Raw genomic sequence first — 16,189 nt, forward strand, 5'->3', positions numbered from 1 at the left:
CCTGTAGCTCAGAGAACAGAGTTTAAAATACTGTTAGTTTATAAATCACTGAACGGTTTAGCACCACAACACATTAAAGATCTGCTGTTGTTGTTGTATCAACCTTCCAGACCCCACAGGTTCTGGTTCTGGTTCTGCATCAGAACCAGAACCAAATGAGGAGAAGCAGCATTCAGCTTCTATGCACCACAAATCTGGAACAAACCAACAGAAAACTATAAAACAGCTGAAACACTGACGTCCTTTAAATCCAGACTAAAACTCTGCTGTTAGTTGCTATGGAAACATAATCATGAAACATAGGCCTGTCACGATAAATTTTGCTGGACGATTGTCTAAAAAATTATTGCAATAAACAATATTGTTTCAAGACCTTTTGACATTGACTTAATGGAAATGACTAATAATGCATTCGATTTCCTGCCATAGATAGATGCACTTTATTTTCAAAAGAACACCTAACACTGGAACTGATGAACCAAATAAACAAAACAACCAAAAATAAAATGGATTCTCAGTCTCCATTAACAAAAAGCGTACTTGAATAAAACATAAACATGAAGCCAAAGTGGAAATAAATACTGGATTCAACCAAAAGAGTGCAGATTGTACTGTTCTCTGATGTGTATATTCAATAAAATATTGAGGCTACACAGAAACACGCCTGAGACAACTCCATCTTTTATTCTGCTCCACCTCCAAACAATACAGCACAAAGGTTCCTATCCACAGATAGCCTGATACTACACAGATTATGAAGTTTGTATCGGCCTTCAGTAATCAGTAGATTTAAATAGGTAAGATGGGCACATCCGACTACCTGATGTAATAGTTCATACTACACGATATTTTCCCCTTACGATGATCTTAGAACGTTGGCCGATCTAAGATTGTCGCCGGTGATTTCGTAACCGATCATCCTGCAGTGTGATGTAGATCGTCGTGGCTCCGATCTAAAGCAGGGGTTTTCCCCGACCGGGAGCTTAACGCTGAATGTGACAGGTAGCCAATCAGAAAGCCGTTTTCTCCTCCTGCTTTCTGAGGGGAAATTATGGAGAGGAATCCCAAACAGCTGACACGGAGCAACCCGAAGTCCAGCAGACGTAGGAGATATGTGGAAACAATATTAGTATTTATTCAACATTTAGTGCAAAGAATATAGAAATGACGAGAGGAGTTGGGGCCAAATTGCTACCGCAGCTGATAAACCCGGTAAGTTTTCAGCTGTTCTTTGTTAACGTGACATAAAAAGGTTATAATGATTTTCATTCAGTCAGGACTTTACGCTGAATGTAGTCACATGCATCACAGGTAGATTCTAGGAAAGCATTGATTAATGCCTGATCTTAAAATTAGTTAACTGGACTTGTAGCCATTATTTTGTGCCCATGTGGCTGGACACCACACGGCACGACGAACCCGATCGAACCGTTATACTCAGGATTTCTGTCGGCTGATGTGTCTCAGGTTTTGAAAATGGACCGACAACTCGTGTGGTGTGCGCTGGACATTTGACTAAGTCTGACCAGCAGGTGGAGATCTTTTTAAAAGTTGCAAGATCCACCCGAACACAGACTGAGCAGTGCACAATATTTTATTAAACAATTTCCTTAAAATTTCTTTTTTTAAAAACGAGGCTTCAGGCCTACTACTCGGTCCCTGGAACAAAAGGGAACACATAAAGGACGGACAAGTTCAATTATTACAAGAGAAATAAAACATGCAATGCAAAAGAAATTAGTAAATCAAACCAAAAAAAAAAAAATTAGTAACTTCAATAACACACAACAAATACAAACTGTAAAAGAAAACACTTTAAACAACTGAACAAATCTTCTTCGTCGTCCAGCTCCAAACGCCCTTCAATGGACCTTACCAAGCCCCGCCCACACAGCACCACGTTTAGTTGAGCGGCTCAAACAAACAATGGCAGGACAGCAGAGCGTCCAAACAATCAGGTGTCTGAAACAGAAAAACCAATTACTGTGGAGCCAGGTAAAATAAATTAAAATCTAAATGGCAGGCAACTTACCCAGGGGTGGAGACTCAGCCTAACCCGGGAAGAAGCGCCTCAGACGAGCCGATCAAACACACAACATGTAGCCGCCGATTGTAGCAACAGTGGCAGAAACAAAGACACACACACCTTGCAGCGGCCTGTCCTATACAGCCATCTGCCCCGCCCACCAATCAACGGTGCGCAGAGGGTGGAGCACCGGAGTTGAGCCTTTTTTCAATCAGTGTCATCAACAGAAAGAAAAAAGGCAGGAAGAGACGATAAAGCCGATAATTAAAATGAGGTCCAGAGGTTTAATTTATCGTGTGATTAATTGATTTAAAGCGACAGGCCTAAGAAACATTGATCAATAATCTGATGTTGTTCTCTGTGTTTGATTTAAAGCTCTTGTTGCTGAAAGGTGCTATACAAATACAATTTGATTTGATTGAATGATTGAAACATTTCTTAATATCTTTGAAATAATTGCACCACAAAAAAATTTTGCTGCACAAACGTTTGACACCAATTTTGTGATTTGACGACGGAGGCCGACTTCACTCAGGTTCGTCTTTTTCCCCTGAGATTCTGCTTAGAAAGATGAAGCCATGAAGTTACATCACCTGCTGCTTTTTATTATTAAAATATTCAGGTTTGCCTGAACTTTTACAAACTAAAACCTCTTCTGTGCATGTTTTGTATTACTGTCAGTACAGATAATAAGCAAACCCTGTGCTGCGTCTGCTAGTAATTCAAATTAATTTTAGCTACTTTCAAAAGAATATTCAGATTTTAACATGCATTTTCTAAGTAGTATTTCAGTTCACTTACTCAGAAACTTTAGTGTTGTTACACCTTTGAAATACTTTCTGCAGTTTCTTTTATTGTGATTCAGGATCTGTTTCACTTAAACATTTAATTTCCTGAGATATCGCAATTTTATTTTATTTTCAATTAAAACTCAGATAGAGCTTGGGGTTTATTGGTTTTTCATTATGTTGTGTAGGTAAATATAAACACTTATTGGTATTTTTGTTGCTATGATTAATTTTTCAGGTTTGCATCATAACACCTGGTGTTTCTGACCCACGATTGAGCTGCTGTGCCAATTACCTTTCCATTGGATCCAAGCACCTGGACCTGCTGACTGATTGAATCTGTTTTGTAATGCTTTGCATTTCACAAGCATGTTTGTCTCTTATATCAGTCTTTACATTATATAAAGTATTTGCATGTAAATCAGATATTAAAATGCAGTTTGAAGTAATGCCAGCAAATAAATATGAATATTAAGTAACATGCAATTAGTCATGTAATTTAATATACTGAATAAGGCTGATAAGATTTACAAGATTTGTTTTCATACCAGATTTGATTTTAATCAATTCCTCCCGTCTTCAATTTCTATAAAAAAATAAAAGTTACACAAAATACTTTCAAAAAGTGTCTTTATTTCAATCATCTGTTCTTTGAGTTGTATATGGGAGCATCAGGCTACAGGAATGTATAATTATGGGAATGCAGTCATCATGATGCTAAGCTCCCAGTGAACCTTTTGGCCCGGCAGGCGCTTCGCCGTGTTTTTGTATTAAAAGATGTTAAGTTGACAAGAAATGTAAAATAGTGGGTAATTATATGTTACGGCAGAGGTTCCCAAACTGTGGGATGCGCCCCCTAGGGGAGGCACCGTGCCATCGCAGGGGGGAGCGGGAAGTCTTCTGGATGGATTAAAAAAAACAACACATGAAGCTGTCTGCGCTGGGTTTTTACCTTAGAATGGCCAACTCTCTGTTATTCCTCTGTCAATTTGATACAGTAGAGGCTTCCACACTCCCATATCTGTGTCCTCTGTCACTTTTATCAGCAGTTAAAACTGTTTAATCCGTTGTTAACATGCTGTAACCTGTTTTTCCGAGCCGCCTTTAAACGCAACATGAGCGCTACGACGCTCGCGCTGGTTTCCACCTGTGAAGGAGACCTGCTGCTGCTCAGGTGTGTTAGAATCATGGCAGCAAAACCCAAAGAACTTTTCACAGTTTTTCCCCCAAACTAACCGACTGAGTTGAGTGAAGCTGCTGGATGCAGGTAATGTTAGCTAACAGACGACTAGCTAATGTCAATACAGCACCTTAAGCTTAACCAGTAGCCTGTAGGCTACAGGTGTTGTTGTCTATGTTCAGCTACGATTCATTTTGACCCCAAAGAAGTCGATTCCCCCCTTTGTTCGTCTGGAGCCGGGCTGAGTAACAGGGAGTCTCTAAGAACCCCCCCCCTCCCCCACAAACAAACAAACGTTCAACCAGACAGCTAAGCCATGGGGGGGAGGGATGTGTGGAAACCACTGGGTTACCAGTGAAACTATCTAAACCCACAACTAGTCTGAAAAACAACAAATCAAAAAATACAGTTAAAATGAATATCAATTATTTGCACTTGTGTTTAATCCAAACTAAGCCAGCGGCTCCATCGGGCCCCCAGGGCTTCAGGGGCCATAAATGCTGATATTTTAACACAGATACATAAATGTAACATTTATTTATTGAGATGATCAATGCTGCTGAATTTGATTTAATGGTTTCAGCATAAATTAAAATATTTTAAATTGTTTAGCATTTAAATGTAAGATTTTAAGGAGCTGGCAAGTTTATTTAGTAAAAGATCAAAGAACAATATTCATAGTGAGATTGTTTTGTTACCATAGCAACAATCTGATGCTGAGTTTAATCTTTGAGTTTGAGCTGTTTGTTCACAAATTTGTTCACAAATAGTGAACAAACAGCCACACACCTGTATTGAATCTATGGGCGATTAACAAGTTTCTGCAGCACTTGATGCCTGCAGAAGATGTAATGCAATCATTTAGATCAGCTGTTGTGAAATACAGGCACATCTAAAACATGCAAGGGGGGGTGGTGAGGACTGGAATTGAGAAGCACTGCGTTAACCCATTAAACGCCTGTCCTCCTGTCCAGCTCCTACAGTGGGAAGGTGTTCCGGGTCACTCTGCTGTCTCTGGGCGTTTTCCTGATTCTTCCTCTTCTCATCATCTTCCTCATCCTGGAGTCTCCCATCCAGCCAGAGGCCTTCAGGTGAGTCAGTCTGGACCGGGTCAGAACCAGATTAAACACTCTCTAACCGCCCCCAACTCCCTCCCGCCCCCTTGTTTCCATGGCAACCTGTGGCTCCCCTGCTGGCTGCAGCTTGAAGGAGCCGCCCCAAATGAAGGGTTGCTGGGAGCCCAACCTGCGGCTCCGGGAGGCCCGGCGGCTCTACGAGGACCAGCTTCTGGGTCCAGAGTCCATCGTCAACATGGGAGGTTAGCTGCTTCACTTCTGGTTCCCGACCAGAACCAGAACCAGAACCTGAGTCTGTTTTTCTCTCCACAGACGTTTTCTTCACTGGAACAGCTGATGGCAAAATCCTCAAGCTGATTGGACGGAGAATCGTTACCTTGGCAACGCTTGGCAGACCGCCGTGTGGTGAGATGCTCAAATTGGGTGAAGCTGGGACTGTGAGAACTGGTTCTGACTGGTTCTCCGTTAGGATTGATGTGAAGTGAACTGCAGAACCATGTTGAACCAGGCTAACACGTTGCTAGCTGATAGAGCTTTGGAGCTGACGTCACAGCGTATGACGTTTACGTCGCTCGGCGCCATCTTTGTTGACCACAGGCCAAAACAAACTGGTCAGAACACCGGTGTTTTCATTGTGTTACTGACTGCAGTGAAGTTGTTTTCAAGTTGGATACTGGATATTCGCGCTCTGCAGAGTAAGGGACGTTCAGCTCAAGGTTGGTCCGATTTATGAACGCTGATTTCAGCCAGCTGTTCTCTACCGATGCCTCCTGAAGCGCTCGGAGGTTCACATAGATACCGTCAATTTCCAAACACTCCTGTAAATAAATGCCTTGACTTGTTGTGACCAACTGATACAAAAAAGTGGTAATTCATCCTATTACACAAGGAACACTATCCTCTATTACATGTTTAAGTCATTAACTCAATCTGTGTGAAATTGTTCTACTAGACTGTATAGATGAGGCACACTCACCTTTATTACATTTTAACACTTTTTATATTTTTTTAGCTGTTTCTGTAGTCAAAATTTAGTATTTTTCTTCAATAGCTTCTATGTCATGTGACCTATTAACTCAAAATAGGGAATATCGAATATCCAGTATCCAACTTGAAAACAACTTCACTGCGGTCAGTAACACAATGAAAACACCGGTGCTCAGACCAGTTTGTTTTGGCCTGTGGTCAACAAAGATGGCGCCGAGCGACGTAAACGTCATACGCTGTGACGTCAGCTCCAAAGCTCTATAGGCTGAAAGTGGCAGAACAAATCTGATTGGCTGAGCATGGCTCCGCCTCCAGACTGACCCTGGTTTTCCTCTGTCCCCCTGCAGGCGCCAGGGAGGATGAGCCCACCTGTGGGCGTCCCCTGGGCATCAGGGCGGGGCCTAATGGGACGTTGTTCGTAGCCGACGCCTACCTAGGCGTGTTTGAGGTCGACCCTGCCACAGGTGAGCTTTGACTGGACCCTCCCCACCCCCTGCTTCCAGGTGGAGCTGACGACGCGACTCCCTGCAGGTGCGGTGACCCGGCTGGTGGCGGGGGGGCAAGAGGTCGGCGGCAGGAAGCTGTCGTTCATCAACGACGTGGCGGTGACGCAGGATGGCAGGAAGCTGTACTTCACCGATTCCAGCAGCAGGTGGCAGCGCCGGGACTACCTGCACCTCATCATGGAGGCCACGGCGGATGGAAGGTACAACCCGCCGCCTGGGTCAAAGGTCAAAGGTCAGCTGCTAGGACCCTTCAGAATAAAAGCCTGTCCTCATGTCCGCCTCAGAGTGCTGGAGTACGACACGGAGACGCGGGAACTAACTGTCGTCATGGAGAACCTACGCTTCCCCAACGGCATCCAGCTGCTGCCGGACCAGGAGTCGGTTCTGGTGGCCGAGACCACCATGGCCCGGATCCGCAGGTGAGCCCGACACTGACCCAGGACCACCCCGCTCCAGAGGTGCTCTCCTCCCTGACCAGCTCTGTCTCCATCCAGGGTCCATGTGGCGGGCCTCAACAAGGGGGGCATGGACACGTTTGTGGACAACCTGCCTGGTTTCCCGGACAACATCCGGCCCAGTTCCTCCGGAGGATACTGGGTCTCCATGGCGGCGGTCCGGCCCAACCCCGGCTTCTCTATGTTGGACTTCCTGTCCCAGAGACCCTGGGTCAAGAAGCTCATCTTCAAGGTGAAAAAGGCCCATCAGTTTCATGTGACCTCTGACCTGCTAGATGAGAAACTAATGAGAATGCCTGAGATGTCCTAGTCAAAGGTTGCGTTCACCCAGCAGATCTTGATGCTGCTGCTGATTAAACCCGACTGCAATGTGAGGTCTGTGTGACCGAAGAGGAACGTAGCCACCGCCCAGCAGCGCTCGGTTTACGGCAGTAAAGATGGCCGCCGCAGCGCTCGGTTTACGGCAGTAAAGATGGCCGCCGCAGCGCTCAGTTTACGGCAGTAAAGATGGCCGCCGCAGCGCTTGGTTTATGGCAGTAAAGATGGCCGCCGCAGCGCTCTGTTTACGGCAGTAAAGATGGCCGCCGCAGCGCTCGGTTTACGGCAGTAAAGATGGCCAAAAAGTCGCTGGGTGACGCAGCCTCAGGCAGCAGCAGTTTTCCACCAGGTCAAAGGTCACGTTGTCCTCCTCTCTCGGTTTCTGCCCTGCAGCTGTTCAGCCAGGACGTCCTCATCAAGGCCGTCCCCCGCTACAGCCTGGTGGCGGAGATCCAAGATGGCGGCGTCTGTAGGCGGAGCTTCCACGACCCCAACGGCCTGGTGGCCGCCTACGTCAGCGAGGCCCACGAGCATCATGGGAAACTCTACATCGGATCCTTCCGCTCGCCATACATCGCCGTGCTGGACCTGCAGGGACCGTAGAAGTGGGTCGGAACCGGGTCTGGCCTCCCTCCCTGCTGGTTCTGATGACCCGGTCCTGTTTGGATTAGAACTTGGGGCTTTAAAAGCAGCTGTTGGAAGCTGAGGGGTCCAGTTGGGCCCGGTTCTGGTTCTGTTGTTCGGTCATTATTTCATGTCAGACTGAATGTTCCTGTGTCGCTTCTCCCACTGCTGTAGGACAAGTCTCTGCTTCCACCCTAACCAAAACCGGGACCGGAACCGAGACCGTGACCGGAACCGGAACGTCCTCATAAGGCCGTCCAGGACCTGGTCCTGGTCCCGGTTCCGATCCTGGTTCCAATTCTGAAAATTGTGAAAAAGTGAAATCAGGCGAGTTAATCATGATTCGTGAACTTGGTTCTGGTTCTGCCCGGTTTCGTTTAATCCAACCTGTAGACCTACTGGACTCTGGAGGTTCTGGAGAATAGAAGAACCGGGTCTGGATCTGCTGCAACTCTTTATTCACTCATCATTTAAACAAACAGAACCAGATCCTGATCAGAACCGGTTCTGGATCAGACATGGTTCTGGATCAGAACCGGTCCCTGTTGGTGTGATCTGCACTGCAGCTCCAGGGTTTCCCGCCCAGGCTTCCAGGGGATCAGCCACAGCTCCAGGTGACACCGAAAGGTCTGGACAGAGACGGGTCGGTCACAACCTCCAGAACCATCGGGTCCTCCTGCGACTCAGATCCAGACTCACCTGGGCCAGGCGGCCCGGAGGCTGGAGGTGGCACCGGTCCAGGTCCGAAGTCCGGTTTCGTTTGGGACAAACCGTCCTGGAGATCTGGAAGTCCACGATGTACCGGATCCCTCTGACCACCTGGAACACAGAGTGGGTCCGTTAGGTTCTGCTCCGATCCGGAACCAGGCCTGGGTCCAGACCAGAACTGCAGGAATGGGTCTGCTTCAGGTACTAGGCTCAACAGAACCTGGTTCTGGTTCTCACACATCAGACTGAATCTAAACATGCTTTTACTTTGAAAGGAGGTATTGTTTCCTGTGAGCTGGTTCTGCAGTGGAGAAACAGGTTCTGGTTCTGTTGAGCCCTTCTCTGATTGGCTGATTGGTCCAGCCAATCACCACAGACCTGAGCTTCAAATAAACTACTGTTGCTTTAACTGTCCTGCCTCATTCTGTTCTGGTTCTGATCCAGTTCCTCCTTCCAGAAGTTATGACTGCTGGAGGACTGACAGGGCTGACCAATCAGACTGCAGAGTGAAGGTTTCTGACCAATCAGAGTGAAGGTTTCAAATCAAATCAAATGTTATCTGTACAGCACCAAGGCATTTCAAAGAGCAACAATAAAACGTGACATTAAGTCGTTAAATTGATCACGATTCAAATAAAACTAACCAGGAGGGTTTTAGTCTGGATTTAAAGGAAGTCAGTGTTTCAGCTGTTTTACAGTTTTCTGTTAGTTTGTTCCAGATTTGTGGTGCATAGAAGCTGAATGCTGCTTCTCCTCATTTGGTTCTGGTTCTGATGCAGAACCAGAACCAGAACCTGAGGGTCTGGAAGGTTGATACAACAACAACAGATATTTAATGGCTGTGGTGCTAAACCGTCCAGTGATTTATAAACTAACAGGATTTTACAGTCTGAGCTACAGGGAGCTACAGCTGTAGGACTGTAGATCTGGTGTTATGTCTCCATCTTCCTGGTTCTAGTCAGAACAGCAGCAGCAGCTTCTGGATCAGCTGCAGCTGGAGGATCGATTTGTTAGTCAGACCTGTGAAGACGCTGCTGCAGGAATCAATGCGACTGAAGATAAACGCCTGGATGAGTTTCTCTGATCTGAGACATCAGTCCTCTGATCCTGGAGATTCTTCAGGTGGTAGAAGGCCGACTTTGTGACTGTCTTTATGTGGCTCTGAAGGTTCAGGTCAGAGGTCAGAGGTCATCACTACTCCCAGGTTTTGGGTTGATTGCTGGTTTTAGTTGTATTTCTGACCAATCAGAGAGCAGGATCCGCCCACTCATTCCTTCCTAGTAGATTCTCCTCTGGTGGTTCTGGAGAAACTGGACTTCCAGGGTTTTTTTTAACCAGTTGGATCTAGACACCAGAATCCGGACCTGTTGAAGGTTCTGACCTGCCTCCCATACCACCATAGCAACAACTATCTCCAGGTAAGCGGTACCTGTTGCTGCGCTCTGAGGACGGCCGATGGTTTGAACAGGAAGGCGTCATTTGATTGGCTGTTGAAGGAGTGGGCGGCGCCGAGGACGGCCTGCTGGACGGCGGCAGAGTTCTTGCTGATGTCATACGGAGAGCCTGGCATGGGGCGGCCATGATGGCTGCTGGCTGCTGGACCCAGACCTGGAAGAGAAGAACCTTTGGAACCAACAGAACCAGCAGAACCCAGGCCGGTCTGCCAGTTTGTTTTGGATCTGTTTGTGTTTGCAGTTCCTGGTTCTCCTGATATCTGTGCCTTTCAGAACCACAGAGAACGATCCAAGGATCTGACCCAAACAGAACCCGGTGCTGGGTCACTTCTGCCCGACCAGAACCAGCCCTCCAACCTTACCCAGAGTGGCGAGCAGCAGCAGCGGCAACATCTTCGCCTCCATCTCGGTTCACTTCCTGTCACCGCAGATCAGCTACTTCCTGTCCCTGTCTCAGCTTCTCTCACACCTGACATCACTTCCTGTGTCTGACACTCTCTCTGAGACCCCGCCCCCTTTAGGTGGGGTTCCTCCAGGCTGCGTTCTGACCCCACTGGTTTCCTTTTCTAGCTGCCATCAGTCCTCCTGTCACATTCATGCTGAGGACGTCCAACTGTGTCTCTGTTTAGACCTCAGCAGTTGGACAGGCTGGCTGTCCTCGTTCAGTGTCTGTCCCCTATCAGTGACTGGCTCAGACGGACGGCAAACCCAGAACATCAGAACCACCTCTTGATCAGCACTGCTGAAACCAGTGAGACGGTGGACAATGAGATGTGGTAAATATTATTTAATTTGGTTAAGAATAATTATTGCACCATCAATAAATGACTAATAAATGTTCCTATTGCCAGAGGATCACAGTAACACCTTCATGATCTCATAAAGAGGATGGATGATCTCTGCTAAAATATTTCTGCCATCTTTCATGTTCTTTCAGCAAACAGTTGAGACAGAGATGGTTTTGGTTTCACCACCATTTACCTGCTGTTATACCTGCCATTCAAAGTATTATAGATTGTCTGCTAGTCTGCAGCTCATGTGACCAAACCAAACAAGGAGATGAAAAGATAAAACTTGAGTTAAAATGTTGTTTTAACTTGAGTTGAGTTAAAACTCAAGTTAGAATGTTAAGTTTTAACATTTTAACTCAACAACCTCAAGTTGGGTAACCCCAAAATCACTGGGTCTTCTTAAAAGACTCCGAGAACACTTCTTAAAAATATAGTCAGTGTTTTCAGCAAAGTTGAAAATTTGCCACAGTTTCAACAGGTTGGCCATCAAGTGAAACTGGAATCACTTTCAAGTCTTGCTTATGTCATTTAATTAGCTCTACTTCCTTAAGAAAATGAAAAGGTACGTTCTTTTGTGAGGGAATTTATCTTTTACTGTTCCAGTAATGCCAGAATTGATAATAAGTAATAAATACTTTGTGGTATTCTGATTTAGTAATTATATTAGTTGTATTACCACCCCCACGCCACTAGAGGCAGTAGAAGACCCAGAAAATGCGACTAAATAGGAGATTTAGAAGTACACAGAAAGCTACAGAATTTGTTAAAAACTGTGAGCTGCCGTGAAGTAAATAAAAGAAATAAATTCAAATACATTCTGAGAGTGAAACTCCTTCTTAAAGGTGAAAATATATCACAGATTTCAAAAGAAAATAAAAACGGAAGTATAGGAAATAGCGCCCCCTTCACTACCGGATTGCAATGGTCCCATTTCCAAATAAGGTATGAGACGGACAGTGGTCCGTCCGCCCCTTCCTGTTTGCTGCAGCGAGGTCCTTCTCTCCTTTCCTGGGCTGGAAGAACAAGAGTCTAAAAAGTTGTTTCTAAACTAGTTTTCTGGATTCTAAGTTTGTTGTAATCCATGTTCTGAGTTTTCTCAGGACTTTCTAAGTGCTGTTGAGAAACGAGACATTTTCTACCTGCTGCTCATTGTTCTCTCGTCTCTCCAGGTCCGTTAATGTCGTGTGTGAAAGTGAAACCACAAAGACAACAGTCACTGTTCAACTTCACAATCTTCCAGAATTTTATCCAAACAATCAAATCCATAAAATCAGACCAACAGCTCAACATAATCATCAGAAACCAAAGCCACAAGAAGAAATTACCTTAGAAAAATACAAAAATACAAAGACTCGCCTTCAGAGAGCTCTGAGTGGCAGTTAAGACAGATCCTCCACCCAGCGATCTGATTGGCTCTTTTAGCTCCATTACTTCTATATCCAGGTGTTTCTACTGCCTGGCGTCTGCCGTTTAGAGGCGTCTGCCTGCCTACAGCAGCACCACGCCATCAGTGCTGCTGTAGGCCAGAGACATGCAGGTGATACCGAGGCCCAGGATGGATCCATCGCTGTCTAATCCTCCTTTCCCAGAGAAAGAACAATAGATGTTCATTTCATACAGAAACATTTTACTCAAGAAAGCAGGACCAAAGTTTATCAGCTATCTGTGTTTCTCATTTCAAACTGGTTCCTGAACCCACAGAGCTCTGCTGACCTCTGACCTCTGACCCATGGCATCAATCAGCGGATTTGATTATAAAAATTAGCATGTTTCATATAATATCTTCAAACTGATAAAACAGACACGAGCAGTTTCAATACAAAAACATCTGTTACACCCAATATGTGTGCTGCCTTTTGTAAGTTAAACTGGACCAGCAAGGTTTGAAAACCGCACTAGAGCACCCCCTGGTGGATATTTTACTATGTTGCTTTTGTGACGCTAAAGTTAAAAAAATAGATCCAAGATGGTGGAACGCAAAACCAAACAGCTCGTGGAATAACTGATTACTGTTTTTATTTGTTGTGTTTCAGACAAGATTTGTTCGTAAGTACTGGTTAATTGTGAAAATAATAACTGCCTCTTTGTTTTATGTAATGCTGGTGTAAGTAATGTGTATGTTGAAGTCATTTAGGAAAATGTTTTTCGTTTTAGCTCGCAGTAAGAATGGCTATTTTGCTATGTTAGCTAATGTTAAGCCTTGTATGTTGCAGTTTACGATGGCCAAAGTGATGGCAGTGGTCAGAGGCCACTCTTCAATAAACAACTAAAAGGAAAGAAAGAAGTTTGGTTATTGAGCGTCGTCGTCTGGCTTCTAGCAGCTGAAAAGATCGAAACCTCAGGGCGAGGACAGCTCAATATGTTCTGATTAGTTTTCTACTTTGGTTATATAAAGTGTGGTGATTTGAGTTTCTCTGTTTATTTTTGGTTCTGCTCCCTGTGAGTCTCTGTCCTGTCTCTGTTTCCCAGGTGTGTCTTGTTTCTGTGATTATCTCCTGTGTATTTAAAGCCACCTGTTGTCTCTGTGTTTTGTCGGATTCTTTGTCATGTCTGTCTCCCGTCAGTCTTTGACAGATCAGTTGCTACCAGCTTTAGCTTCCTGGGACTGTTTGAGCTGCATATTGTCCATTACCCGGGACTGCTCGGCGTTCGCGCTCACCTACAATTCATGACATAAAGAACTAAAACATTTTCAGATGAATATATGAAAAGTAATGAATACTCCACAGTTTCTAACAATAATCTAAATAACTGATAAGTCGGATGAAAACACACAAGTGGGTCAGATGTTTGAGCCACAGTCAGACATGCTGGCGAAATTGTTCAGGTCAGAGAGACTTTATTATTATAACAGTATTAATAACCTGGTTAAACTGGTGGATGTCAACATGCAATATTAAATATATTTATTATGATCATAGGCGTCCAGTTTCTGAACGGGAACGTGTCCCCACCAATATTTCCACCTTTTTTCCTTTATGTTCCTGCATCTATTAGCGGACAGTAACTCGGCAGCAGCTGCTCCTTGTGTTCAGAGCATTATCAGCTTCTTAACATTATTTTGCAAAAACGTAAATATTGAGTCCTCTCAGTGATCTATAGTGGACTGGACGTCACGTGACCTGCTGTGCGCGGCAGTGCGCCACGTGCCAGAGGTGGGACCAAGTCACTGTTTTGCAAGTCTCAAGTCTTTGTCCTCAAGTCCGAGTCAAGTCTTGATTTTAATGACTCGAGTCCAAGTCATGTGACTCGAGTCCCCAGCTCTGCCACGTGCGCTGGTGCTTTGCATTGAGTCTGGAATATCGGTGGTCTGGAAAATGACACAATCAAGCACAGAATCTGAAAAGGGGACGTAATGTTTTGCTATTAATGGTCAACGCTATGACAGCAAGATAAGAATCTAAGGGAATTACATTTCACAGGTCAGTAAAAAGTTTTAATTTAAAAATCTAAAGTGTCGAGTAGGTTAGTAGCCTAATGCTGTATCTTGACTTGGATTCAGTGGAATCAAACGATGCCCAGTAATGGCGCCGCAGGTTCGCTAGCTGTAGCGGCTAATGGCCGCCGTCCGGTCCAGGAGCATCGATGGTCTCTCTGCTCCCTGTCCTCTCTTGTATGAAGAGCTCCAGTTTCTGAGCGCTCGGTAAAATCAGGTAGTAAAAGGCAACTACATTATTGTGATATCACAGAAAATGTTGGTGGATTTTTAATTATTTTCAACTGTAAGCAAGCATTGAGCAAATCTACAGACTCATTCCATAAATTAGAATATGTTAGTAATTCCATCACCAAGTCAAAGACATTATAGATTAACTAGAACATTTCTGAAGAAGTTCAAAGTGTGGCCGTGGGTTGGAACCCAGCGTTCTGATGCTGAGATTTAGCATCAATGCTCGGCTTAGCTAAAATAATATTAATAGCATGTGGGAAATCTCAAGCATGCTGACTAAGTTGGACTTACTCCATTCAGTAGCTTTAAACTAGTGTATAAGCTAAAAAGAGCCAAAATACTAATGTTGTTAGCCTAAATGCTGTCAGTAGCATGTGGGGTATCACTAGCATGATGTCTTTCATTGACTTTCTCCATTCAGTATATTAAACATGGCTAATACATAAACACAGCTAAAATGCTTATTTTGGGGAGAAGGGTAATGCTAGCTAGTGCATTGCTTTGCTCCACAAGGCAGTGCACTAGCAGGGGAAGTGCACTGCTAATGTTTCTGCTAACATGTAGAACAATAGGTGCTTCCATGCATTGGTATGGCAGGCCCCAATTAGACAGCTGATGTTTTAACATCTTTACAACTCTTAGTATGTTTAATAGCTGCTAAAAGGTTTAATTTTCTAAAGGTGCTATTAATCTGACGAGCCATATCAGGATGTATATCCTAATTCATTGAGTCAGGCTGTATGGCATTCACATTTCAGTTTTCACTATCGATATTAGCTGGCATTAAATACTGTAACAGCTTTTACGAGGCAGAGAATAATGAAGAGGAGTCTTAATTTTATCAAAGAGATAAAGCTTTATTTATATTTAGGAATTGTAAAATGTTTTAAGAGAGACTCGATTTGGCAGCCACTGAGAACCGACATCCAAGGCCTGCTCAGGCCGGGTTTCTCCTCCAGAACCGGTGCAGAAATAGAAACCCACACATGCTATCGCAACCCAAACGGACCTGAAACTGAAACTGTCTAAATTGCTCCACAGCAAAACACCACAAAGGGAGGAAGAGGACTGGCCCCTCTGCTCTGATGCAGCTCCTTCTGGCCGTCAGACCGGTCCCATGAGTTAAAAACAGTCAACAGCTACAAAAGAGATCACAAAGGGTTTTTAAAAGACCATTGAGCTACCAGTCTGATGACAAGACCCCCCCTGGAGTTCAAGTGAATAACGACCCCCCTCCGTGGGATGGGTCACTGGAGCACGCCTCAGTCAGGTGGGTTAACTGCGGCTCCAAGGGCTCATCTGAGCCCCGGCCCCTAACTGCCTCTCCTCCTGCACCAGGAACTGCAGCGCTGCTCCAACCTGGTGCCACACAGAACAAGAAATGAGTCCGTCAGGTGAACCCGGGTGCTGCTCATCAGCTCCTCACTTCAGCAGCAACTGTTCCTGCTCACCACAATAGTGGACATAAATACAGAATAGTAATATTATATTCACAAAATATAAACGATAATAGTCCATCTTTCTTGTGAAACGTTATCCCCCCCGAGTCCTCAGGTCAATAGTCCGTCGATGTGAACAACAATATGCCGCAGTGCTGAGTAGGAGG

At 44.9% G+C, this 16,189-nt stretch overlaps 2 protein-coding genes across 2 annotated transcripts in view; one reads left to right on the forward strand and one right to left on the reverse strand.

The window, feature by feature from the left end:
• The window catches only part of apmap (adipocyte plasma membrane associated protein), a 22,875-nt gene extending 14,726 nt beyond the window's left edge, over positions 1-8,149 (forward strand). The window contains exons 2-9 of the mRNA XM_007542401.2: positions 4,969-5,085; positions 5,197-5,312; positions 5,383-5,475; positions 6,405-6,521; positions 6,589-6,763; positions 6,848-6,982; positions 7,058-7,250; positions 7,730-8,149. Coding sequence (XP_007542463.1) covers positions 4,969-5,085; positions 5,197-5,312; positions 5,383-5,475; positions 6,405-6,521; positions 6,589-6,763; positions 6,848-6,982; positions 7,058-7,250; positions 7,730-7,939 — 1,156 coding nt within the window. The 3' untranslated portion in view covers positions 7,940-8,149. The remainder of the gene's footprint in view (positions 1-4,968; positions 5,086-5,196; positions 5,313-5,382; positions 5,476-6,404; positions 6,522-6,588; positions 6,764-6,847; positions 6,983-7,057; positions 7,251-7,729) is intronic.
• A 248-nt stretch (positions 8,150-8,397) lies between these two features.
• On the reverse strand, positions 8,398-15,643 carry cst7 (cystatin f). The gene is made up of 5 exons (XM_007542400.2): positions 15,633-15,643; positions 10,485-10,864; positions 10,098-10,276; positions 8,660-8,779; positions 8,398-8,589 (listed from the first exon to the last, which is right to left on the reverse strand). The coding sequence occupies exons 2-5, from the start codon at positions 10,525-10,527 to the stop codon at positions 8,473-8,475; spliced, it is 459 nt and encodes a 152-aa protein (XP_007542462.1). The 5' UTR covers positions 10,528-10,864; positions 15,633-15,643; the 3' UTR covers positions 8,398-8,472.
• Positions 15,644-16,189: the final 546 nt, after the last annotated feature.

Source organism: Poecilia formosa, unplaced genomic scaffold, assembly GCF_000485575.1.
Source record: "Poecilia formosa unplaced genomic scaffold, Poecilia_formosa-5.1.2 Scaffold686, whole genome shotgun sequence".
NCBI classification, from domain to species: domain Eukaryota; kingdom Metazoa; phylum Chordata; class Actinopteri; order Cyprinodontiformes; family Poeciliidae; genus Poecilia; species Poecilia formosa.